At 40.3% G+C, this 26,116-nt stretch overlaps 1 protein-coding gene across 1 annotated transcript in view; it reads left to right on the forward strand.

Annotated features, from left to right (window-relative positions):
• The window catches only part of LOC118698106 (potassium voltage-gated channel subfamily KQT member 1-like), a 411,246-nt gene that overhangs the window by 33,680 nt on the left and 351,450 nt on the right, over window positions 1-26,116 (forward strand). The window contains exons 6-10 of the mRNA XM_054514922.1: window positions 3,757-3,897; window positions 9,864-9,974; window positions 10,278-10,373; window positions 11,137-11,265; window positions 13,162-13,324. Coding sequence (XP_054370897.1) covers window positions 3,757-3,897; window positions 9,864-9,974; window positions 10,278-10,373; window positions 11,137-11,265; window positions 13,162-13,324 — 640 coding nt within the window. The remainder of the gene's footprint in view (window positions 1-3,756; window positions 3,898-9,863; window positions 9,975-10,277; window positions 10,374-11,136; window positions 11,266-13,161; window positions 13,325-26,116) is intronic.

Below are 26,116 nucleotides of genomic sequence, written 5' to 3' on the forward strand. Positions count from 1 at the left end.
TAATATAGTGGAAAATTATATAATTAGCCCTGAAGTCTTGCATCTCATGCCACTCTGTGGAGGGCTAACGCTCTGCTATTAATCTCCACATCCCACTTGTTAGGGTGGTTAACTTGTTTTTATGAGTGTAGATTTGTTCTCCACATACTGACAAACAGTTACAAATTTCCATGCAGACTTTTTTAAATTTTTTATTTGGAAAACTGTTTTTCTGGGACAGAGAATGCGTTGCACTTAATCCAAGCCAATAATTTAATACTAAAAGTAAATTTTCTTTCTTTTATTTTTTTTCCCCCAGTACAGTAGGAACTTTTATGTCACGATGGCTGTGCAGAAGTGATGCACACCAAAGTGCTGTGGGATAAAGCCTCCTTTTATACTGTACAACAGGATGATTTTTAATGCTCCAAGTCTGTGTGGTCTCTATTTATTATGCTTGCATTGCCTGGGTATCTTGCTAGGGCAGAGCTGATATCCAAATAACTTGATATCCAAAAAAATGTTTGGGAACATTTTTTTCCTGTGGGTGTTCAGAGTTTTAGTCAAGAATCAGGAAGTACTCTCTCCAAAATACAACACTTAAATCTTATGTGTCACAAGCATAAGAAAGTTCAATGGTTTAAAAGGGGAAAAAAAAAATTCTTGGAAAATAAATTTATGAGTAAACGCACCTGAAGTTCTGCTTATCCAAAGAAGTGATTATGGTGATAAATAAAACTCCACAGATCTGTAGGACTTATCCAAGCAGATCACCCACTAACACATTAAGAAAAAAAAAAATACCAAGCACACAGTTCTGTATTGACATTGGACAAGTGTAGCTGAAACCCTAACACGGTACCAAACGGAAGGAAAAATGGAACCTTTATTCCTGTCCAGCCTCTGAAAGAAATTTTTGTTTAAAAATAAAAAAAAAAAAAACAAAACCAAAACAAAAACACCTCAGCTGCTTTTTCTTCACAGGCAGAGTACAAAGTCCTCATCTATTTTTGTTTTTTTTTGCATTTGATACTCTTTCAAAAACATGGGCCCCTAAACCCTTAGGCAATGTGAGAAAATGAATTCACATCTCGGTGCCCTGTGAAAATAGCAAGCACTTGTACCTCCCTGGGCCCTGAAGAGCTTAGTAAAGTTGTCACCAACCATTTCCATGTGTTTTGGAATTTTACATATAGCTCAATTAGCTCACTCAGGCCTGGTTTGGCTAGGATGCTCTTCTATTTTCAGCAGGTTGAGCTTATATACCAGCATTTCTTGCCAAAGGCAACAAAATTTGGGTCAATATCACGTGTGGTGGTGGAAAGCCATGGAGAAACCCTGCAGCTTGCTGAAAAGCCAAGTTAGCCACTCAACCTCCAGCTTGTGAGCCTCTAGGTTGGTTTTACTCCTTCCTCACCTTGCTTTGTGAGGTCTTCCACTGCTCTCAGGACAGGAGGGATTCTCATATTTTTTCCAAGTGTTGAACTTTGTATTGTGTGATCATTATTTTAACTGCAAATGGAGATACAGCTGAGTTTAAAAAATGTGCAGACTCAACTCTCTCAGTATTCAAATCTACCTTTGTGTGTTTCTTGTTCTTACTGTTTCCTGTGTGTGTGAATCTGAAAGTCCCTGCTGCAAAGAGCCATTTGCTTTAGGCAGCACTCTTTATTCCTAAGCTCTTAGCTAATAAAACCCACATAAATATGTAGTTTTAAGGCCTGATGCCTGCAGAATACCCTTTCTTTTGGGATCATGTCTCACGAAGCATTACTTAAAAAGCTTCTGACTCTCCCTTAAATGAAGTATGCATGATATTGCTGCCATTGTTCTTAATAATTAAAGAGTCTCTCTATACACGTGGAACATGGATTGGTGACATTTAGAGTAAGTCCAAGGCAGTTGCATTTTCATCTGGCCTTCATTTAAAAAGAATCTGTCTTCAGATGAATAGTACTGGAGCTGAGAGGTGCCAGTGGTGAAATAAACTCAGTAGTTCTGTTGATATTTCAGCCACTTTGAAAGGATTTCATAAGACTCTGCTATTTTCCCACCTGCTTCCCAAAAAGCCAGCACTTAAACCAGAATTATTCCAATTATCATCTACAGTCAATTGTGTATAACAGAAGGAGCTTTAAAAAGGAAGTAATATCTACAAGTACACAGTGCTCCATTATCAGGAGATAAAGGTGAGAAAATAAAGGTGACCAGCAGAGAAACTACTGAAACCCCAGGGTTTATTTCATTTTTCAGCTGCCTTGTTTAGCAAACAGGCCTGCAAAAAGTCAAGGCTTAAATTAAAAGACTTGGCCATGAGCAAGATGAAACACTATCAAAATTCATTATTTAGGTTATCATTATATGATTAGAGAAAAAGCAACCTTTTTTTTTTTTTGTGCCAAGACTACTTAAAGGTTTTCTGAACCCAGATTTTAATTAGTGCTGTAGGAGAAGGAAGAATATTTATATTTCCTGCTACTGAATGTTGGTACTTGATACGAGGGCTACCTTTGCCCAGAAAGTTCTAACAGGGAAATGAAAACAAAGAAAATCTGAGGGAAATTTGATGATAAAATGCAACCTTCCCTTACTAACAGTTTAAGAAACATGGGTAGAATATTACAGAAAACCTGTGAAAACCTGACATACTTTAAAAGTAGGGGCAATCCTTCCTAGTCAGGTTTTAATTTTAAATGTATGATATAGCAGTATTTTAATTCCCTTATTGGCTGAGACCCAAAGAGAGAGAAATGACTGTCAAGAACTTAAGATGCCACTGAAGATGTAGCACAACATTGTTTCCTGATAAAGATGGCCAAATTTGTGCAAAGAAAATAAAGGAATGATGCATGTAAGCTTTATGTAATTAGAATGAGCTGTTTTCCCTTATAACTAGGTATTATAGTTATAATACCTAGTTATATAGGTATATATAACTAGGTTGGATGGGATTGGATTTTCCTGAGGGACAGGTGATATCTTGTTTAGCACTGCTTTTAAAAGCTTTATGTGGTTTTGCATCTGTGACACCACCCATTTTGGCTTGTTTAAGTGCACAAGCACTTTATTTTTTTTCCTGAAGATTGTGAGAATCCTGCATCTAAGTCACAGCAGGTCTGACACAATTTTCCTGCCCAAAAATCTTTAGAGAAAATGGTATATTCACAAGGACTGTGATATGCCCTCACAAAAGTCTGGCCTAGCCTTGTTCTTCATGAAAACATGGCATTTACCTAGCATATTTTATCTTCAGATTTTACTTTAACATGAAACTGTTGAGCATCACTATCCAGTCTTAAGCAGTGTAAACATCAGATACCCAGGTTCACTGCTCAGGTATGGCCATAATCACAAGACATGGCTGCTCTTTATCTGTGTGCTCTTCAGAAAGGGCATTTCTAAAGCTGCTTTGCTACTTTTAAAATGTTTAGATAGTTAGTATTCTGAGTAGACAGTTAAATTGAATAATTCCCATTCCATAATTAGGAGAGATGTCCCACTCTACATTTAGCTGCCTCAAGGATCAAGCCCCTTATGATGGATTTTTGAACTATTTAGCCTAGTATGAATATAATCCAAGTCAATGTTTTAGCTGTTTTCCTGGAGGCAAATGTCAAAACCTGAAGTATAACATATCAGTTTTTCTACTGTGATGCAAAAACCCCAGAGATATTTGCAACATTTTACAATGACAGAGTATTTATATACACACACACATATATATATATGTATATAGGATGAAAACCTCATATACTTGTTTGTTTTCTCTTTTCATAGGAACTTATAACCACGCTGTACATTGGATTCTTGGGATTAATTTTTTCATCCTACTTTGTTTATCTTGCTGAGAAGGATGCAGTTGATGAGGATGGAAAGACAGGTTTCTCCAGCTATGCTGATGCCCTTTGGTGGGGTGTGGTAAGTCCTCACCAACAAAATGTGTGTGCAAACAGTGCCCAAGGATTTCTGTTCAATTTGTGATCTCTTCAGAAAAACCTGGCATTTCTTTTTTTACAGAATGTATTTCTGTAGGGAAGCTTTACAACCTCCTCAGAGGGATACAAGCAAGAATATAAGAAATACAATTAAATTTTTAGAGTATTAAATTTTATTGGGAAAACAGTTTAGCAAGTTCTTAGCAGAGGACACCGAATGCTTACAGATATGAAAAGTAAAAAACATCTCAAAAAGCAAACACATCTCAAAAAAAGTAAACAATCTCCTTCAAACCCTGTATCATTTCCTTTAAGCTCTACTTAGTTATCTCAAAAGGTGCATAATTTAAAAACCTATTCTATATATGAAAGTTGGGTTAATGACCCTATTTTTTTTTACCATTTTGTGTAAAACTCACTCTCTCAGTAATAATTCAGACCTTGATGCAGGTTATAGGTTCCTGTTTTTTGGTTTTTATCTTTAACTTATATGGGGGGATAGAATATAAGAGAATAGAGATAGTGCAGGAGGCAATCTCACCCCTGAGGAGTTGCAGCTGCACTGATCACCAAAGATTAGGAACAGGCCTGCCCTTAATGGGCCACAGCTGTGTCCAATGAGGATGAGTGCTACAAAAGAGTGGGTTGGTGGGGAGAAAAGACAGTTGGAGTTTTTTTGGGCTGTGCTGTGAAGAAGAAGGAGTCAGTGCTGTGAGGAAATACCCGTGAGAAATCACCAAGAAGGTATGGAACTTTTGCACTAAGATGGCAACAAACTTAAATGCTGCCTAAGTCTCTACTTTAATGAAGTACACAGAATTATAGACTATATTGCATGTAGCCTGAGTCACCACTCTGTAAGTGGTTCACTATAAAAAACATTTTAAACATTAAATTCCTGTCACTAGGTTATCAAGTATTCATTTAATCTGCAGAGTATCACCTATGACTGTGCTAAACAGTACACACCCAGAAAAATCAAGAGAAGAAAGAAAAATATACTCAATGGCAAGTGGTGCTGGGAAGCACTGAAAGCATGAACCAGCCCATGGAGTTATCACTTGTTAAAGTCCTCAGTGGACATGGGATAAAATTTTAAGAACATGAAATCTCATGGTTATAGCTGTGGAGGAAAATAATGAGTGTCTCAGAAGTAGAGATTATGCTGCATTTTAAAAGAAAAAACAGTCAGGGTATAATTGAATGATACCCTGTGCCAGCTTTGAGACCAAACCAGTACTCTTATTCTCACTTATTCTTCCATTATTTGAGCAGTTCACCTCAAACACCAGTGGATCACTTTTAGCATCCAGTTCTATCCATGTGTGTTCATGCACAGTAATTTTTGCATGTGATAAAAATTCTGTGTGGACCCAGTGTACTCTTCCTTTTCCTTTCCTTTTTTTTTTTTTTTTTTTTTTTTTAGAGTTGCTTCATTAGTTGCATTGAATATTTAGGTATAAATTAGAAATACTTCTAATCACTATAAGCTATTGTATTGATATGAGTAAAGAGTAAAAAAAAAATCAAGGTTAAAAAAGTCAGAGTGTCTTTCTACAGCAGTGTTTTGGACTTTGGGAATTTAAAAGGAGTTATGAAGACATCAGAGAAGCTTAAAATGCACAGTATCTTGTTGAGATAGATGACTTGGGATCTGTGTTTCAAAGTGTGTGGATGGGAGATGCAAAGTGTTCAGTGGGTGTTGTTATTTTCCAAAACTTGACTTGCTTTGTGTAGCAGCAAGATAAAAATCAGCTCCTCTTTCTCTGGCCATGTGAGGAACACTGTTCAAATTGTTGTTCAAGCTTTTCAGGCATCTAGGCCTCCTCAGCATTTGGTGAGTCACGGTGCAGGTGCAGTTCACAGCTGGGAACAGGAACAAAGGACAAAGTGAATCAATTTCTTTTTCTTTTCAAATCTCCTGGAACATAGAAACACACATGTGGAGTTACTAGGGAGTGAAATTTAATTTTTGCTTTTGCCTTTCAAAACTGAGCTGTTGGAAAAAAAAAAATCTTGGTACCAAGTATTTGAAAGTCTTATGTGTCTGACAAAAACCACAGAGTATATTATGGGGAACATTTTGCTTTGAGTAGAAAAGTGCAAGCTTGCTGAACTTGATACAAATGACCTGAAAGGTTTAAATACAGGGGAAAGAGAAAATAAAGAATGAATGAGAGTTGGAATTAATTGCTAACTACATTCACCTGCTTCAGTTAAAGGTAGGGCTTTTTCCTCCTAGATTTGGCAGGCAAACAGGTCAAACTGCAAAGACACATCAAAGCTTGTGTTTCACATGAAGCCACTCTCAGAAGTTGTAGCAGGTAGGGCACATGTAAAAGCACTTCCAACAGCATGGTCACTCTGCCAGAATTGCAACCCATGCCACAGCAATTGCCCAGTCCTTTTTGAATACTTTTCCTTAAAAGAAGAGCACATAGGAGGCTTCTCTTCTGCTGGCCCTCCCTGCTTGCCTCTTGCTGCTGGTAATGCTTATTTGCCTTGCTGCAAGCTCAGCTATTCTATACCACTGGACTGGAGTTAAATGCTTGCTCCAGTGAATTGGTGTTAACTGGCACAGGTACTTGGGATCAACTGCTCAGAATTTCCAGCAGTAAATTTCCATGCCAGAGGTAGCAGTTGGGATCCTTTTATATTTAGTGTGGTGTTTTGAGGTGTGCAGTTCTGACTCCTCACACCTGAGGACACCTGCCTGTCTTTAAACATCTGAGCAGCAATGTTGACTTCTACTAAATCAGAGTTCTTCCCTTTTTGAGGCATACATGTGTGTGTTCAGTGCCTGTGTGCACAGCTGGAATGTGCCATCATAAATCCCTGTTACAAGAGGTGTGATTTTCCAGAGCCCAGCTCTCCAATGACTGATAACTTTGGGATGTACAAGTATAAAAAAAAATTCTGCTGTGATTAAGAAAGCCAGGGAATTACATTATAAATAGTCCTTTCCTTGTATTCAGTGTGCTAATTAAATTGCCAACAAGGAACCCTCTTAGGGTAGCTGGGGAAAAACTTCCTGAGACATGTTCAGGCACCTGCACAGGAGTCTGCCAGCCAAGTGCCTGCTGTGAAGGTGGAAAATTCATCTTTCCTGTGGTTACAGCTTTCATGCTGTCTTCTGCAGTAATATTAAGGCAGCTCAGCATTACTGCAGTTTGGTTTTAAGTTCTGGGTTCTGGAGAACTTAATGGAAAAAAAAAAAAACCAACCAAAACCTCCCCAGAAAAACCTAACCACCCCCAAAAAACCAAGAAGCCTTTCATAAGAAAAAAGACGGGAAAAGAAAGGGAAAACCACTGACTTTGAAGGGTCACCTGGGTACACTGAGGAGCTGAAGTGCTGTTAAAGGCAGCTTTAACTTCCTCCACTGCACTTCAAAGTTGAATTTTGGGGAGGTCTTATTTAATTTTGGGGACTGGCAAACTCATTGTCCTGCTGGTAGCACACAGCCCCTGAGTCATTCAACCAGCCGCATTAAATCTGGACAAACACCTGGCAAGGCAGAGCTCCTGCTGAGAGCAGTTTGCAGTTCAAAAGAACAATATTCATTCAAGGATATAGCTACTACAAAGTGGTCTTCATCAAGTGGAGAATTCACGATGAATAAACACAAATGTAACTTTTTTGTAACTTGGAAAAACTAAGTTTGGTAGTAGTTGCTAGTTTTTTCCCTGCAAATCTTTCTTCCAGCTCTGAGAGTAGGAGGAAACATATTCTTCCCATGCCTTTATTGCTTGATAGTTTCTTCTGAGAAGACTATTTTTGCATAACATCTAAGCATTTGTCAGCAAATTTTTCCATAAAAGGCAGCCTCTTTATAGTCAGTGTAAATTTACATATTCTTTTAAGTCTGTTTTGGCTGTATTTCTGCTACCATTCAAGGCAAAGTGAAGGGAGGGGGGCAAGGTTTGGGGCTGGTACATCCAAATAAAAGTACATTTTTTCTATTTACAGCTCTCCCCAGTGGTTAGTATTGATGACAGAGCTCCTCTGTTCCTCACCAGAAGTTTTTCACTTCTCAGGGATCCAAGCCGTGTTTCTCACACCATTTTATGGCAGCATCAGAGCTCTGAGGATGCTGAAAAGCCCACACCCCCATGGGCCAGGGTCTTTGTTTTGGACCATGGTCTGTCAGTCCTGTCCTGCTGAGGCCCCTGGCAGGTGTGATTCCTGTGGCTTGCTGTGGGTTTCAGCTTTGGGATAGCTGATTATCCCCTTCCATTGGGCAGCAAGGGCTCCTTGTTACATGACAGACCAGCAGCCATCTGGACCCTCTTTTCCCCCTGCATCAGGTCCTTCCTGACCTCTGGCTCATGATGAATTCTCTTTCATCCTGCTGGGGCTCCTCAGGAATAGCCCCAAACCTCTGTCCCACTCAGGTCCTCCTGCCTCTGGGGTGTTTCAGGGCTGGCCTGCCACCTCTGCAGCAAATCTGTAGAGCTAAGTCCCTGCAGGTCCCAGACCTGAGGGCACTAACTGTGACCTCATGACCAGCATGACCTGACTGGTGGTGCTCCACACACACCATTTCAGCAATATTTCAATATTTCAGCACAGGAGAGATTCTCTGTAGCTCAATTGCAGCTGTGTCTAGGTATGGGCTCCCTCAATCCTGATTTCCACCCATGGGATGATGTCCTCCTCTTGTCTCTTCCCTGTGAACTCATGTGCTGGCCACTTGATCCTAATCCTGGTGGCTTGCTGTCAGACCTGCCCCATTGTGCTGCTGCATCATAATCCAGACTCTGGGGTGGACCTGGCTGCACTTTCTACTTCTGTTTTGCTTGAAAGGTCCTGGACTGGAGAGGTGCTGCCCTGCTGGCTCTGTTGTCTCCCTTGACTGTGAGCTCCTTCTCCCTGGCCCTGATAAGCAATATCAGATCCAAGTTTAAGCACCTTGTGGCTTAAAAACAATTTTTAGTGGCCAGGTATTGTTGCAAAGTGGGCCCAGCCAGGGAATAATGTGCTCTGACTCCATGTTTTGAGAAGGCTGAGCAAATGCTTTATTAGGCTATATTCTATATATAATATGTATATAATTATATATATAAAAATACATATGTGGGTATTATATATATAAGAAATACATATGTGGGTATTATAGATATAAAAAAATACCTATGTGGGTATTATAGGTAGATAGATAGATAGATATAAAAAATACCTATGATGTGGGTATTATAGGTAGATAGATATAAAAAATACCTATGATGTGGGTATTATAGGTAGATAGATATAAAAAATACCTATGATGTGGGTATTATATATATATAATATGTATTATGTGCTTTATTAAGCTATATTACATTACACTAATACTATACTAAAGAGATACTAGAGAAAAACCTGTGACTGTCTCCAGACAGTCACGACACAGCTTTGACCTAATTGATCAACCAGTCCAAGCAACCATCACTGATGTCCAATTAACAAATCACTCTTGGTAAACAATCTCCATAACACATTCCACATGTGCCCAACAACAGGAGCAGCAAGTAGAGATAAGAATTGGTTTCTCTCCTTCTCTGAGCTCCTCACTGCCTTCCCCAGGAAAAATCCTGGGAGAGAGAATTGTGTCTCTCTCTGTTCAGAGGATGTGAATACCACAGCCAGGTCCTGTGTTTGTGGGGGAGGAGGAAAGCTGAGCACAGGCCTCAGCTGTGTTCAGGTCTGGCTCTACTGGCAGGCTGACTTTGGGAGATAACACATCCTGGAATGGTTGTGCTCCTCCTCTTGCTGGGAGGATTCAGTTGGGATGAGTTAATTCTGTCCTTTTCCCTCCTCTCAGCACAGATTTCTTTATCCCCAAATCCATACACTTGGTTCACACCTGTCTCCTGATTCTTCACTTATTATTTTCACCTTCCATACTTTTTTTCTCATGCTTTTTGGAGAAAAAAAAAGCACTGACACGGATGTTTCTTCCTGATGTAGGTAACAGTCACAACAATTGGCTATGGAGACAAAGTTCCCCAGACATGGATTGGGAAGACCATAGCTTCCTGCTTCTCAGTGTTTGCCATCTCCTTCTTTGCCCTGCCAGCTGTAAGTGGAACTTGAATCTCTGCATTCAAGGTGTATGCACCTCTATCAATGCCTCTGGCTCCTGTAACCTGTGGATCACAGCAATAAATGTGTGCTGTTTATTCAAGTTACACAATTCTGCTGTTGATCTGCTCAATTTCAGATGTGTTTGTTGGAGTAAATAGAGCTCTGACAGTGTAGACATTTGGAAATTCATTTTATAAAGTCTCTTATTAAATGTCTGTTTATTCCAGGTGCAAAGTACTTTATTTAGGTATGTGAAGCTATATTCATGTCTGAATAGTAATTTTGTTATTTTGGTAGGGTATTCTGGGGTCTGGTTTTGCCCTGAAAGTACAGCAGAAGCAACGTCAGAAGCATTTCAATAGACAGATCCCAGCTGCAGCTTCCCTAATTCAGGTAAGGCCACAACAGTAAAATACTACAAATACCTCAGAGTTTATTGGAGAGGGAGTACGGCCTGGAAGTTCAAATACTGAGAATCACCATTCCTAAATTGATTATAGATCTATAGCTTGTGTTTAGCCACTTTGTCATTTTGGTCCACATCAGTAAGTAGAGAAAATGAGATAAATGCCTCTCTGTTTCTGGAAGCTGCACTCTACCTGATATTCACAGGCATAATGACACTAACTGGATGCAGTGAGTACATGTAGTGAAATACTAAAAACATAATAAAAATCTTCATTGTAATATTTAATTCATAACTGCCTTTTCATGTTCTTTGAGGTGATGAATGTACAAATACATTAAAAAAAACACACCTGTTTTTAGAAAAATCTCCCAGCATAACATTCCATATGATGACATAAATAATTACATAGCACAGTGCATGAACATTCATTGTGGCACAGTGGCAGAAAAAAGAAAACACAGCATTCAGTGGGGGATTCACTTTTAGGGGGGTTGGGTTTGATTTACTTGGGGTTCTTTTTGCTGTGGGTGGATTTTGATCCCAGCTCATGGGGGGGAGCGCACTGAATATCTCTGTGTGATGCATGTGCAAGTCCTGGTGCACATTGCATCCACCATGATTGAACTTTATCAGGAGTGGTGTTTACCTGGACTGAGGCCTTTGTTGTCAATTGGAGTTTTTACCAAATTCACCGTGCAGGATCCCAGTGACTGCTCCTTCCCTGAGGTTCTTTGGGTTTCTTTTCAGACCCTGTGGCGCTGCTATGCAGCAGAGAAATCCTGCACCTCCACAGCCACCTGGAAGATCTATGTGACAGCTCCCGTGCAAAATCCCAAAAAGTCTCCAGCGCCATCTAGTCCCGGCCTGAGAAAACAGGTGAGAGCCCTGGCAGGGCTGGCTCTCTGCTTGCTTTTCATTTTTGGCAAGTTAATTATAATTTAAAACCTTGTGAAGGGCCTGAGCCGTTTGGATGCCTGAAATACGTTTATTTTTCCCCTGCCACAGCCCAGTTAGTTTTGTTTTCCTTCAAATATGCTTGAGGAAAGAGCATCTTCTAACTGAATTTGCCTTGTTGGTCAGACAGGTACCTACTCTCCATTGTTTTATCCCTTTGGAGTCTCCTACTTTATCAAAGCACAAGATAATGGTGCAAATTTCCTATTGTGCATTCATTTTTCAAGGTACTTCATACCAGAAGAAGGAGCAAGCCAGTTAAAAAATTTATCTTCAGGCTTAACACAGGGCTGACAGCAGTTACTATTCCCTGAACTTCATGCTGCTTTTATTTCTTTAGAAAATAGGGCAAATTCCTGGGCTGTGAGTGCAGGAAAGTGGAACAGTGTGTGTCTGCAAAGGTGGAATTGCCCACACCCAGTTCTGTGGTGTCATTGCCAAGCTTGCCAGAAGGACAGAGTCTGCAGCAGGTTCAGCTCAGGGCCCCAGCCTCTCCCAAAGGATGCTCAAGGCCTGCCTAGGGGCAGTGGCATCCCACTGGAGCCTGTTTCCCAGGGAGGAAGGGCTGTACAGTTCCCTTGGCACATGGAGGAAGCTGAAGCAGCCTGGTCTGTGGGTGTGTCTGTGTTTTGGGTAGAGTGACCTTGTTTTGTCATAGCTGCAGGCAGGAAAAACAGGAGGAAAGGGGTAAAGCAGAAGTAAGACTCTTCTGTGTGTTGCTGAACAGAAAGCAATCCATGGCTGGAAAGATGGGAAAAATGTATTTTTCCCTCTGTTTTCTCTAGTGTTTTCTCTAATATAATATTTGTCTGAACCTCCCTGTGAGCCCTCATTTAAGAACCTGGTAATGGTTCTTTCACCTCTTACCAAAGGATCCTCTCCTCTTGTTCTTTCTTGGTCTGTGACTTCCTGTTTTAAGGTCTCAAATGCACACTGATCATTTTGTGTATGTTGTAGCATTTTGTTCTCCAGAGGACTCCTATTTTGTTTTCCTGCTACAAGAGCCTGTAATCTTTGCTTTTAGAAGTATTTTGATGCATGTCACTGGATCCACTGTCCACAACAAATACTTATTTCTACCATTTTTCTCCTATTTAATTTTGAATGTGCATTTGTTTAACTGCTGCAGAGCTGAACAGAGGAAGGAATTCCAAAAGTCTGAATGTAGACCATAACAAAGTAAGAATTGGCTTAACATTAGGTCAAGTAGCCTTGTCCCATATGTGAATATCTTGACCCTGCAGCTCTTTCTGTTGATCCAAACCTTCATTTTTCATTTCAAAGGACCAATTATAATGTGTTTATTAGGCTGTCTTTAGGCTTCTAAAATCAAGAGAACTGTTTGGAGGCAGGAGGAAGGATTTCTCCTCTCCTGATGTGCCTAATTTAGCCTTTTTGGGAAAAGTGAAGTTTTCTTTAGTTGAATATACTGCACAGGGCCTAGTTCAAAGTCTATGGTTATGTTGAATTTAAGCTTTAGAAAGGTATTCCTGACAAGGTGATATGTGCTGAAGTCATTAGAATTTTCTATGCCTTGAGTTTTGGACCCAATTTGAGAAATTTTACTAATCACCTGATTTTTCAAAATGTCCTATTTGCCTTCTGAGTATCAAATTCTTACCATGTTTTGGTTCATAATTCAGAGTCAGACACTTTAAACCATAAACAAAAGTTTCAGCCCTTTCACTGAATTTCAGTTTCATCCTCTCTATAAAAAACATTCGACCTCAAGTGAATTCACTGTACAGTGAAGCTCACATGTGCACTTGTCTGTGTTTGACAGCATCTTCTGAGACCATTCCATTCCTACTCTCACAGGCCAGAAGATCCAGAAGAAAAGGGAAGCTGGGCTGTGGGAATGGCTCTGCACCTATAATAAGCCCAGGAGAAAATTCCCTGTCTGTTCCCCAGATCACTTATGATCACATTGATGAGCAAGAGGACAAAAAGGATGTGTCCTTCTACATTGGTGAACCTAAAGGTAACTTATGCTCAGTTTATCATTTTTCAAGGGACAAACTTAAAAGGAGTTGATGTATGAAGGGAAGAGTTCTATGAGAAAACAATTCTTGGCTAACCAGTAAATCAAAATGCCTTCAACCAAGGATGGTTGCATAACAAAAATAGGGGGACAGGAATGAAAGGAAGTCTTTAATTCAAAAGGTGTGAATATCAAAAGAGCTTTCATTGTTCATCATCAATTAAGATTCATTGTTCATTCTTCTTTTTTTGAATTATTTCAGAGGTGGATGGAAATCTTCCTCAGGTCTATCCCACCTTTTAACTTTACCTCCCTTTACCTCCTTCTGAAAGAAGGAAAGATAAACCAGGAAAAATATTTCTACTTTTTTTACAGCCCCCTCTTAAACATTGTGCTAACAAACTGTGATAAGAAAAAATAACTATTTTTATGCCCATATCAACTAAGAGGTTTTGATAAGTGTTTTTTTTTCTATTGCTTCATTTAAAATATTGTGTGTTTATTTCAGCAATGGTTATGTTTCAATGTGGAAACTCTGAATTTCACTGTTGAGTTAACATACTTGCTTTGTCTGTTAAATCCTTTCTTTAAAATTAAGTTTGTAATGGAGATATGAATGTTATAATGTGGAATATAAAATGGTATTGTTTACTACAAAAGAAGGTTTTCTGGAAAGCTGATTTTTCCCCTTTTGCATTGATTTTCTTTGTCTGATGGGGTTGGGGCTCTGTTCTGGATCTGCTGCATCTTGAACTCCTAATCTGAGTTCTGTTTCATACCCAGAGGCATTTCCAGTGCTTTTTGGGAGAGGGCATGAAGTGTATGATATTTATAACCAAAGTTTCTGCTTGAACTCCACATCTCAGAATACTGTGTTCATTCTCAGCATGTTTATTGGGCTGGAGCAGCTTCCCTTGCTGACCATGTGGCAGCAGATTTTGCTGAGTGTATTTTTGGTGTTGTGGTGTGATGGATGGAAGCAGCAAAGTGTTGAGCTGCTGGTAACAGTCCTGGAGGCCACTGAGATGTTGGGGGCTCTGCTGGCTGTACTCAGCTCTGCCAGTGTTGGTTCACTAAAGCTGTGTTCCCTCAATGGTCACAGTTCACCTGAGCAAAGCTCTGTGTCATAGGAGAGTGGTGTTTCTGCCTGTCAGGAAAATGAAAGAATTTCCCCCATTTTTTCTGAAAATGTTTTCTTCCAGTACTTTCATTATAGCTGGTTGAATTTATTCTTATTCTGAGAGACAGCCATGCATATTATTCCCTTTGCAATTAAATTTTGTCTCTTTTTCGTTTTCTTTCACCTTTTGCCTTAGCCAGTATCGGGGTTAAATCACACTCAATTTGCTTTTCCTGATTCATTCCTTCTGTTGCAAAGCTTCCAGGAATGTAGCTGGCGAGCTCAATTTCTCAATTGACTGAACATTCTTGACACCTCTCAAAAGTTTAAGCCTGATTTCTCTCAGTGAAGTTCTCCTTGCCAGAATTAATAGGCTTCTATTCCTGGGGAGTGGAAGTGCTAGGCTTCCAGCCTGTAAAATGGGGCTTTTTTTTTTTTCCTGTCAAAAAAGCTGAAAGTAGAAAAGGCAGAGAGGACCATCATTCAAAAAAGGGAATTGAAAGGGGCCATGCCAGCTTCTATTTGAGTGTTGCTGTAGTGGAATATTTTATTCATTGCTCGTGGGGGCTGGGTGTTTTGCAGATGATGGCAAACTGCAAGGTTGAATCAGATCACTTTTCTAGGCCTAAACTAGAGGACCAGCCCTCTTTGCTGCCCCTGAACCAGCCCTCTTTGCTGCTCTGCTCAGGTGTGAGAGAGGGACTGTAGGAAAGCCTAAAATAATTGCCTATCAGGAGCAGGTAACACAGTAACAGTCCCACTGATAAAATTCCTTGTTTTGGGCAGAAATAGATAGAAATGTAGTTCAAGTATCCTTGAAAAAGGAGATGTTTGCCTTCATTTAGCAGTGGCATTATGTGAACACACCTTTTCTCCTGGAAATAGGATTTTCCTAATTGTTCATGTATCCACATCCACCCATCTTACTCTTGGCTTGCTCAAACCTTGCTTAGGAGGCAGATCTTCCCAAGATGGGCACAAATGCTTTCCTTTATTTCTATGAAGTAGGTTGGAGTAAAAGGAAACCTTAAAAACCAGAGATGATCAATATTAAGGTTTCTGAGAGGTTTCTGTGTATGTGGAATAAAAAACTCTATGTATTGGATAGTGCATAATAGAGAAATGAGACTTTTATTCACCAAAAATGGTAGAGTTTTGAAACAAAAACTTGATAACCTAAAAGAAAAATTACTCCTGACCTCTACACTGTGCATGGGGTTCTGGGTGTGACTGATGAAAAATGATCTGTAGCACTCAGAATTTGTCTATCCCTACAGAAAGGGAAAGATCAAAATTCTTCCACAATAATAGTTTCCTTGTTGGAAGTCAAACCTCTCAAAATGAAGCTATTTAGAAAGAAATTAATAAGTAAAAGCTAAAACCAACATGGAGATTTAGGAAGTTCTAGAAAGTAAGTGTGATGCTGAGTCATAGGAAAGCATTGCATAGAATGGGTTGGGTTTGGAAGGGACCTTAAGGATCAAAGAATCCTGGAATTATTTGGTTTGGAAGGAATCTTGAAGATCCTCCAGTCTCATGGCTACGGGCAGGGACACCCTCCACTGTCCCACCTGCTCCAAGCCCTGTCCAACCTGGCCTTGGGCACTTCCAGGGATGGGGCAGCCCCAGCTTCTCTGGGCACCCTGTGCCAGGGCCTCACCACCCTCACAGGGAACAATTTCTTCCTGACATCTAATTTAGTTATGTCCTCTTTTAATTTCAAACCATTCCTATTGTCCTGTCACTGTTTGCTCGTGTAAAAAGTCCCTCTGCAGTGTTTCCACAAAGTCCCCTTAGGTGCTGGAGGGCTTCTCTTCTCCAGGCTGAGCAATCCCATCTCTCTCAGCCTGTCTGTACAGCAAAGGTGCTCCAGCCTTTGGAGCATCTTTGTGGCCCTCCAGTGCAGTATTTTTATTTTTTTTATGGGTGCCTGTTGCTTCAGCTAAGGAACTATTTCATACCAGGGTGTATGATTTAATATTTTGATGTAGTGATTTAAAACCTTCAGTCATTTCATCCTTACCTGAGATTATATCCATAAGTGTTCTCTGTAGTCCTGAAATTAATCCTTACCTGTACTTTTGGCTGTCCTTGTACCTACTCCTCTGTGGCAGGGTCTGTTATCAGGATAAGACATGTGCAAGCCCTCTGACATCTTTAATATTCCTGTAAGGTTTAAAGAAGGCACTCAAGTATGAAGATTCTAGTTAATTAGAAGGGCAAGAGTGAGTGGCAGGTCACAGAGACTGATCCATACAGAAGGGAAACTGTATTTTGGTGTGACTGGAATTTTCTAGATGCATTTTTTGAGTTTTTTCTTTAAACATCAGCTATTCACCACAATGCACCCTACACAAAATGAACCAAATGGCTGTTTCATGATGCTTTTTATTAGGGAGGAAAAAAAAAATAATAGAAATTTGAAAGTTTTTAGACCTTGAAGGTCAGCCTCCTGGGATGGCTCCAGCAGATGGAATGTATTATTCTCTGTCAGCTGTTGTAGGTTGTATACACAACTCATTATTGTTAGATTTGTCAAAGTCACAAGACTCTCACAGTGATAAATCTCTGCTGGGCTAAAAATAAAATTCCCTGTTTATCATAGTGCTTTTCTGTTTGATTTTTGGAGTTTCTTGTGTGCTGATGTATGCACAGTTTAAAGCAAAACTGCACAAAAGCAAATTTTTACCGAAAGAGGGGAGGACACTTCAGTTTTCTGACTCCCTTACCTTTGTTGTCCCTCTCATTTAAAATGTGCAGTAGTGTTGCTGTTGATTTATTCTGTCTGTAATGCCAGTTTGGATGCTGACATTCCAGCATTCACCTGTCTGGAAGTGAGCTGGTTTTTCCCAGACACTGGTTGCATTTCCCAGTGGGAAAAGGGGCTGCTTTCCCTTACTGGTGTAGATGGATTACAGTCTGCAGTACATATAAAGAAGCAAACATTTTAAGTGAAGTGGATTCAGAGAGTCCAGTGCTGACAAGCTGAGAGAAAGGTGAGGAAAAACACGTGGCCAAAATTAACAGAATAAAGCAAACACCAAAGCTTTTGAGAGTCTGCATAACTGCCAGTAAGTCTGAAAATCATAAATACAAAGGCATGCACTGAATCAGCATGAGAAAGTATCCAGATACCAGGCTTCTGACAAATGTCATGCTCTTAAGAAGGTGGGTTTAGCAGATGGTGGTGGCTTTGCAGTGAGAATTTGTGGTCAGTGCAGGGCTGCTCAACGTCTCCATTTGTCTGTCAGTTCAGGACTTGCATGGATGGTACTTGCTCATGTGTGAGAATTGTGGAAACACCTCTCTACCAGCAAGTTTTCAGTCTTTACTGGTTCAGCCCTGGCTGCCCTGAGTGAGACCTTCCAGTGAATTCTGTGGTTTATCTCTCATGGCCAAAGTTGATGACAGGACTGGGGGTGGGGATGGGAAAGGGGAGGTGCAGGAAGAGAACAACTAGCTCTGCCAAACCCACTCTTACTTCTGATTAAATCTGGCAGCTTTTGAGGTTTAAAAATTCATTTTTGTTCTGCATTTATTCAACTCCCTGTTGTGCCTGGTTTAAGACCGGGGTTTGGATCGCTGGTCACATCAGACTTGAGCAGGGACTTTGTACCAGATGTTCCCAGAGACCATGGCAGTGCTGTGTGAGGGAAGGTGTTTGCAGCTGCCTCAGGCTTTTTCTAGACACTATCAGCACAGCAGTGGGGGAAAAATAATTATGAGCTGAAAAATGAAAATATCTATGCATACCCCAGCGTAGGTGTTTTGTTGCCAAAATGAGTATTTCAGGTAACTGTTAAAACATCAAAAAATGCAGAAAATTGGAGAGGCAAATAAATTGTCTTTGAGTCAACATATTGACTATTAATGACACAGAAGCAGCTTCTTAAAGTGAGAGTATAAATTGACCTGATAAATTGTAAAGTTTTTGGTAAGTTCTTTCACAGTACTGATGCAGCCCTGATCATTTTTACTGTGGGATCCAGAACATACATGGTCTTGCTGTGTGAGGCACAGGGCAGGAGAAGGAAGGAAGCAAATCCAAGACCCTGTCATAGAAATGTATTCTTGATGACAAAGTCAGTAGTTGGGTTTCTCTTTTGATATGTTTGAGGAATCAGCAGAATCTTCTCACTAAATGCCAGCCCTTGTGGGGTTTTCATGACATCATGTATTGGAAGAACCTATTGACATAGCTAGCCCTGGGGAAAAAAAGGAGAGAAATGAAATAAGGTTTTTCAAGAATGGAAAGTCAGAGTTAATAGGTAAGATATGGTAGAAAGTAGGTTAAGAATTATTATACTGTGTTCTGTATCAAAAAGGGTAAGCACATATTATAAAGTAAAAAGTGGAATTTGGTACTAGAATTACTGACATCTTCACCTAATTAGTCTAGATCTAATTGTTACAAAAGAGACTCAAATGCAATAGTTGGGTTTTATTTTTCTTAGTAATTAAAAAGCTGCAACTATAGTAAAAATTCAATTAAAACTGTTAAACTTGCTTTTAAAATTCTGCCTGTTAGGCTGGTGTTTATGCTCATTTAGTTCCTGGCTATAATTTGCTGCAGAAGGAAGAGGGGAAATACACAATGACTTGTTGAAATCTCATGTCTTTAACAGGGAGGAATATGATGTTTGTGGTGACAGTTTCTCCTTTTCCTCCTGGGATCCACTTTGGGTCACTTACAAATGTTTCCTAACACCCTCTGACACATTTCCTCGTTGCTGTGCAGCTCCAGGTTTCATCAGCATTTACCATCTTATGTTCCCTTTTATGCATGTGAAATAGGATTTCTTTGTTCTCTGTTACCTTTACCACCAGTTTTGTCCTGCTTCAAGACTGCTTTTTATTTCCACTGACCATTAGTGAATTGTTTATAGCTGTGGGGTCTCCAGTGCCAAGCCTGTGCCCCATCTCTTATCTCCTGCCTGTGCTCACACACTGCATCCTGTGTTTCCACTTCTCAAGGCCTCTGATATTCTGCCCAGCCTGAATTTCTGTAAACTCTGTCATTATTTGGTTGTAAATATCTCACCCTACTAAAATAACTGCTGCAGATACGAAGCCGTGGTTGTGCAACACAAAGATAAACAGAAGTAAAACAAGATACAGACACCTGCTCAATTAGAGAAATTGCTGCCACAGCTAAATCAGGGTCAGGTCAGGGAAGGTCTGGACAGAGCAGCCAGAGAAGCCTCATCCCTCAGGTCCTGCAAATATAACAGCAGTGCTGATCCAGCATAGAATGACTTGGGAGACATAGGAGCTCCTTAGTGAATTCACATGAATATCCCAGTCTGCAACTGTTCCAAAACTTAAGAAAGATGAGAATGATGTGGGTAAATTGTGAGCTTTTTCTCAGTGGCCAAAGCTTGAGATGGAAATCTTTGCAGAATGAAAGTTTGGCCCAGTTACCAACTGTGAATGCAGTAATGGTGTCAGGAAGCAGTTTATATTTTTTCTGTCCCCTGAAAATTAGCACTAAATGTGCTAAAATTGACACTACAAACTCTGTCACTTGCTATTACTTGGAAAATGATTTAATGAGGAGCAAGTAAAGTTAGAACACAAGAGAAAGGACTGGAAAAGATGCACAGGTTAGGTGGGTTTATCTCTCTGGGCTTGCAAAGCAAACAGCTGAGGAGCCAGGGAGTGATCAGAAGGAACCTGAGAGCCACTAACAGCACTGACAGGAGGCTGCTGAGATGCAGGATGATGATTTAAAATAGGAAATTTCTGTCCAGCTGGAACCACCTACATTTGCTTTGCATTGCAGGGCAAAAGTAGATGATGTATGTAATCTCAATAGAGGTTATATACAAGGCTATATAAATACCTAAATCTAAACAGGCTGATGTGTAATTAGATGCAAGTGTAAATATTTAGCTCTAAACAGATATCTGGTCTAAATTGATTTTTCTGTGCAATAAGTGTTAAAATATAATCCAAATAGAAGTGTAGGCTGGCACAGTCTAAATAAATACCTAAGTGTAAAGACAGAAGTGTAAATTGAGATAAGGCTGAATAGATATGAGATGCAGTTGTAAATTCATATATATGTAAATGTGTCTAAACAGATTTAAGAGAAAATAGGTCTAAGTGAAAATAGGTAGGACACATGAAATATAGATAAAATGGGAGAGCCCCAGGTGTGAGGATGATGATGGGAAGGGGACAGGGACAGCCCCAGGTGTGTCTAGTGAGGATGATGGGAATGGGATAGCCCCAGGTGTGAGGATGATGATGGGAAAGGGGTGGGGACAGGGACAGGCCCAGGTGTGATGGTGATGGGACAGGGACAGCCTCAGGTGTGAGCAGTGAGGATGAGGCAGGTCCTGCTTTGGGAAGAGGTTTTGGCTGCTGGGGGGCTCCTGCTGCTGGTGAAGGGAGCCAGAGGCAGTCCTGGGGTGTCTCTCCAGGCCCAGCAGTGAGATGATCTCCCAGGAGTTTGAGGAAGCAGCTGTGTGCACCCCCTAAATTTGGAGTTTTAGCATATCTCAGGAGTGCCCAAGAGCCAGGCAGGAGAGGAGAGCAGAGCACCTGAGGAGGTGACTCAGGGTGTGGTGACAGATCCAGCTGTGGGGGCTCTATGGGGGGCTTAAAGGATGGTGTTTTTAATGAATATATAAAGTGGGATAGAAGCACTAAAGGTACTTGGGACAAGTAGAGGTACAATCTTCCCTCTGCCCAGAGCAGCCATGAGGTGTTTTCAGTTTTGGATCTGGATTTCAAGAGTGGGCCCTGAGAGAGGATGATAGTACCTTCCCTTGTGAAGGAAAGCACTGATTCCTTGTCCATCAACAGCTTTTTCCCCCCTCACCTTTTGTGTGAGGACAATCCCCACATATAGTCAATTTTGGAACTTGGCTCCAAGGGAAGTAGGAATTTAAGAAGGAAAAATAAAACTAAAAAAGGAAACAAACAAGAAAATCCCAAACAAAAAGCACCCCCAATCAAACCAGTCAGTAGGGGGTAAATAAGTAACAGGGATTGTGAATTAGTCATGAGCAATCATGTCAGATCAAGTGGGTTTTGTTTGGTTTTTTTCTGATGTGGCACTGTGCATTTTAAATAGGAGATAAGCAGAAGAGAATTTTAATTCTGATTTTTTGTCATATTTTCCTATATCATCTGTGTGTGTCTGTGAACATAGGACCTGGATTATAGCCTAGAGAGCTGGTGAAGGCTCCTGTACAGTGGATGAGAACTTGCTGGAATATGATATTTCACAAAACATTTACCAGAGGTTTGCTGTTGAAATGACAAATACATTTAGAGAGATTTCTGCCTCGGGTGCTATTAAATAAACCCATCAGTGCTCCAGGCTGTGGATTAGAGAGGAATTTTTATTCAATATGCAGTTGGGACTGACCCAGAAGTGGCTGAGAGCACTCTGGAAGGCAGCCTGGGAGCTTTCCCCAGGGCAGAGATGCTCCTGCAGTGTCCCCACCCCTAATCCTGGATCAGGAATTCCCTGCAGTGATCTGTCCCCACACTTTGGATATCCAGCAGCTGCTTGGCCGGATCTCCAGTCTATTAACCAGCTGCTTATGGGATGTGATCCCACAGTGTGGAAAAAAGGAGTCCCTGTCTCGTGGTCCTGAGGGATGTGTTGGGCTCCAGCTTTGCTGCACTTGCCCTGCCTGGGGTCAGGTGGCCCAAACCATTTTGGGGAAGCAAGGGCAACCTTGGAGAGAGTAGGAAAAGAGGGAAATTGGGATTTGAGGTTCCTCTCTTTATGGAGGAAACTTGCTTAAGGCTGTGATTTTTCTAATTAGTCAACGTACTTTAATATTAAAAATTGTCCTGCAGCTTGTGCAGCAGGGAATGGGGAACTAATATATAAATTAAGGTTGTCTGGGAAAACAGTTTCTGGAAGATGAGATGGAAATCTTTGCAGGTTATCTAGGAGAGGCTTTCGTTAAAAGTCTTAATCTTTCTACAGGATTGGTGTGTTGGAATCTTATAGATAGCTATTGATACCTGCTTTTAGCTGTATTTTCTGTTAAATTAACCCTTAAAAGCACAGATCAGGATGTGCTACACAGTTTGGATTTTTCTCACTATGGCCACTTAAGAATTCCATCTTTTTGCTCAGTTTCATGGAGGTAGCAACAGTCTCACTCCAGTGTGGAAATGGAGCATTGTGGTCTAAAGTGCCAAAACCCAAACTTCAAACTGCAGTAATTTAATTTCAGACTGCAAGGCACATATCCATGTAATGCAGTGGGTGAGAAAAGGAAAACAGGGAGAGGAGGGAATCCCAGCCAGCATTTGGACCAGTGGTGGCAAACATAGAACTTTATGCTGTAAGCTGTGAGGCTCATTGCAGTTCCCTGGTGGCTGCATGGAAGTGAAGGCATTTTTGAGCCAACATGGAGCTTTTCTACTGAAGGTGAGAAGAGGTACTAAGGATAACTTACTGCATTTCTTCCCCCTTTTTTTTTTCCTTTTTTTTTTTTTTTTTTTTTTTTTTGGTGTGTGTATGTATTGGTTTTGTAAAAAAGCCCGGAACTGTCAGCTTTTGCCTCAAACCCTTTTCCACAAAATAAATTGCTTAAAAGTGAGGATCCAAATGAGGATCTAAGGCAGTGACAAAGCTCCAACACATCTTGGTAGGCTCTGCTGGAATCCTTGTGTTGGTGTTGAGGCTCATCCCGTGCTGAGGAGGGAGGGCTGAATTCCTGGATTCTGTTACCGATTCTGGGGGTGACCTCGGGCAGACAATTAACTCACTGTGCTTGGGTTGCATCATCTGTTCCATGAATGTAAGTCTTGTCTCTGTCACGGAGATTTTGTGAGGTCCTAATTGTTTATGAAGTGTTTTTAGACTGACACAGCATTACAGAAGTGGAGAATGCAATTAGTCAATGCAGGATTAAACATGGGCCTGCACGGTTGTTTATCCTCAGCATAAACAAGGAGGAGTGGTAATCAGGAATGGCAGCTTTTGCAAGAAAAGCTAGTATTTGCAGCAAATGTAGAGAATGCTCTGTGGGGAAAATATGATATTATTTAATCTAAAACATAAAGCTACTTTTCAGCCACAGAAATTTGGGATTTTTTCTGATGGAAATGACAAAACATTATTGTAGAAGATGAGGACATCATGTATAAAAATTACAGCCTTTTAAACTGGTTTTACTTGGGTGGTGGAGTAGTACATGCACTTTTACTACTCCTTAAAATATACTTTTCTTCAAAGTGAATTAGTGTCTTGAAAATCATGTATTTTGCTTATTTCTGTTGTATGTCAGCTGGGAATGCTGAAAAGATTCTATAATTAGAATCAAAATAAACACTGGTTCTTTGGAGGGGGCTGTGTCTGTATATAATAAACATTAGTTGAAAAATAGAGAAGAAAAGGCTGAGTGTTCCATTTATTTTAGTTTTGCTCCCTGTTGAAGTAGCCAGGTGTAGCCACTTCTAAGCAATTTACTTTGCTTGATGTGTCTCTTTGCACAGCAAGCTCTTTGCAGTCACAGACAGTGCTTGGAAATAATTTTGGTATTAGGCGTGCGTGCTATTCTTCCCAGATCTCCCCAGCCACAGCTCCATGGGAATATTTGCCTTGGAAAGAATTTGGAAGTTCTGTGCTTTGAAAATGCTTCCTTGCCCTGCTCAGCATAAATGCAGGGATGGAAAATCTGACCTGTCAGTTTGCTTAAGGACACACACATATGCATATACACAATGTCTTTATTTCAGTTTAATCCCATCAGGTGTGAAAAAAAAAAACCTCTGAATGTCTGAGGATAAATAGGAGACAAGCCTAAGAAGTAAAGCTTTGTGTCAACCTCTATGCATGGTAAAAAAGCCTTTCTGCCCTGTTTGAAGTGAAGTGATGGGTTATGAAGGTGATGCCAGTGCTGCATTGAGCCATGGCCTGGTTTAGTGACACCTTAATATTTCTTTAGTTCCGCTTTGACTTGCTTCAGGAGACAGCATTGTATGCAGTGAGGGGGCCTGTGATTTAGGATTTACATCACTGGGGTATTAAAAGAATATTTGTTTGTTTTTATTTTTGAGCTTTTTCCTTTTAATTTTTATCTGCATAAAATCTGACAGACTGGAGGTGGAGAGAGTTCATTGCTCTGGAGTTCACAGTCTCTGTAATCATGAAAACTCAGGGGAAAAAGGTGCTGCACCCAGTGTCAGCCAGTTAGAGTCACTCAGAGCTCTGAGGGGATTTTTCATGACTATGGCAAAAAAAGAAAAGCAGCTGCTTGTCATTTGCTTAACCTTGCTCAGGCTGAATTTAATCAGTGGAAAACATCTGGAACTGATTCCCCTTCAATTTTGGAGTGTCCAGTAATCTGCTGTGTACATACAACTGGTGCACCTTTAGCATTGGAATACTTGGCTAAATCATGTTTTGCAATACTGTTATCTTTTGGAAAGAGAAAAGGAAACAACAGTAATTTCCCAATGAGCAAATATTTGCAGTGTTCTGTATAGGTTGCATCGTTGGCTGATTTTGTGCAGCTGTTGTATGAAATCTATTGATCAGAGTTAATAAATTTCCAAGTGAGTAATACTGTTTCTTTGTATTGATTAAAATTGGGCCAAATTCTGAGCTGTTTAGCATTGCTTGACTACAACTGATGAAACACTTTGACCTTGTTACTTTTTTGACAGAATGCAATTTAAATTATGAGTAGATTTTGAGGCTGTAAAAAGCTTCAGCCGATTATCTAGGAGTGGGTTTGGTTAAAAGTTTTAGTCTTTCCCGCAGAACTGGGGTGTTGGACTTTTATAGTCCAATTATTAATCAATTATTAATTAATATAGACTATTGATACCCGCTTTTAGCTGAATTACCTGTTGAATAAAACTCAAGACTGACTGGGGTAGTAATACTTGATCAAATGGAAACCATTGCCCACTCAGAGGGAGATACATGGAAAAAGAACATGCATTTAAACAATGTTTTGTGTTGACAATGCATTCCTTCTTTACTAGGGAAGTTGGAAAGGCTCAATTTTTTTTTTTCAAATATCAATCATGTTCACTTGCAGGAGAACATATATTTTTTAATAGAACCACTTTGGAAACCATGAGTGAGTAATTGTCTCTGGAAAACTCTCTCTTCTTAGTGTTCTACTCAGAGAACTTTGCTGTGAGCATCCCAGGTGACCTGGCCATAATTTCTATGGGAATTTCTCAGGGGTAAAGCCCATAGAAGTGGGGGAGGTTGATCAATTTCTGGGATACCCCTTCCTCTCTCTTTTGCCCCTTTTATTAGGGAGTTCTCTTACTTTCCCTTCCATGCTCATGTGGGTAAAACTCCTTTAGGGCACCTCCTGTTTTGTATTGTGGAAAGAATAGAGGTGTGATTGGTTCTACCAAACACAACAGAAAGTAGCCAGCTTGGGAATATAAAGCAGTGCTGATGGCTTTTAGAACAGTGTATTATTTTAATTAGATCCTATTTTTGTCTTTTTCATCTGTAATAGTGATAATCCAGCAATAAAGGAAAAAAAGGCTCCTGGATTTTCTTTCTTTCCAAAAGAAAAAGACAAATCTTTGGATTTTCTTTCCGTCTTCCTTGCTGACATGGACTTAATGTCCCCTGTAAGAGGAGAAGAATATGTTTTTCCCCTTTGGGTAAGGTGAATTATGAGGAGAACATCTGTAATACAATTCTGATAACTAATTCCAGGAAT

Source organism: Molothrus ater, chromosome 5, assembly GCF_012460135.2.
Source record: "Molothrus ater isolate BHLD 08-10-18 breed brown headed cowbird chromosome 5, BPBGC_Mater_1.1, whole genome shotgun sequence".
In the NCBI taxonomy this organism is placed as follows: Eukaryota; Metazoa; Chordata; class Aves; order Passeriformes; family Icteridae; genus Molothrus; species Molothrus ater.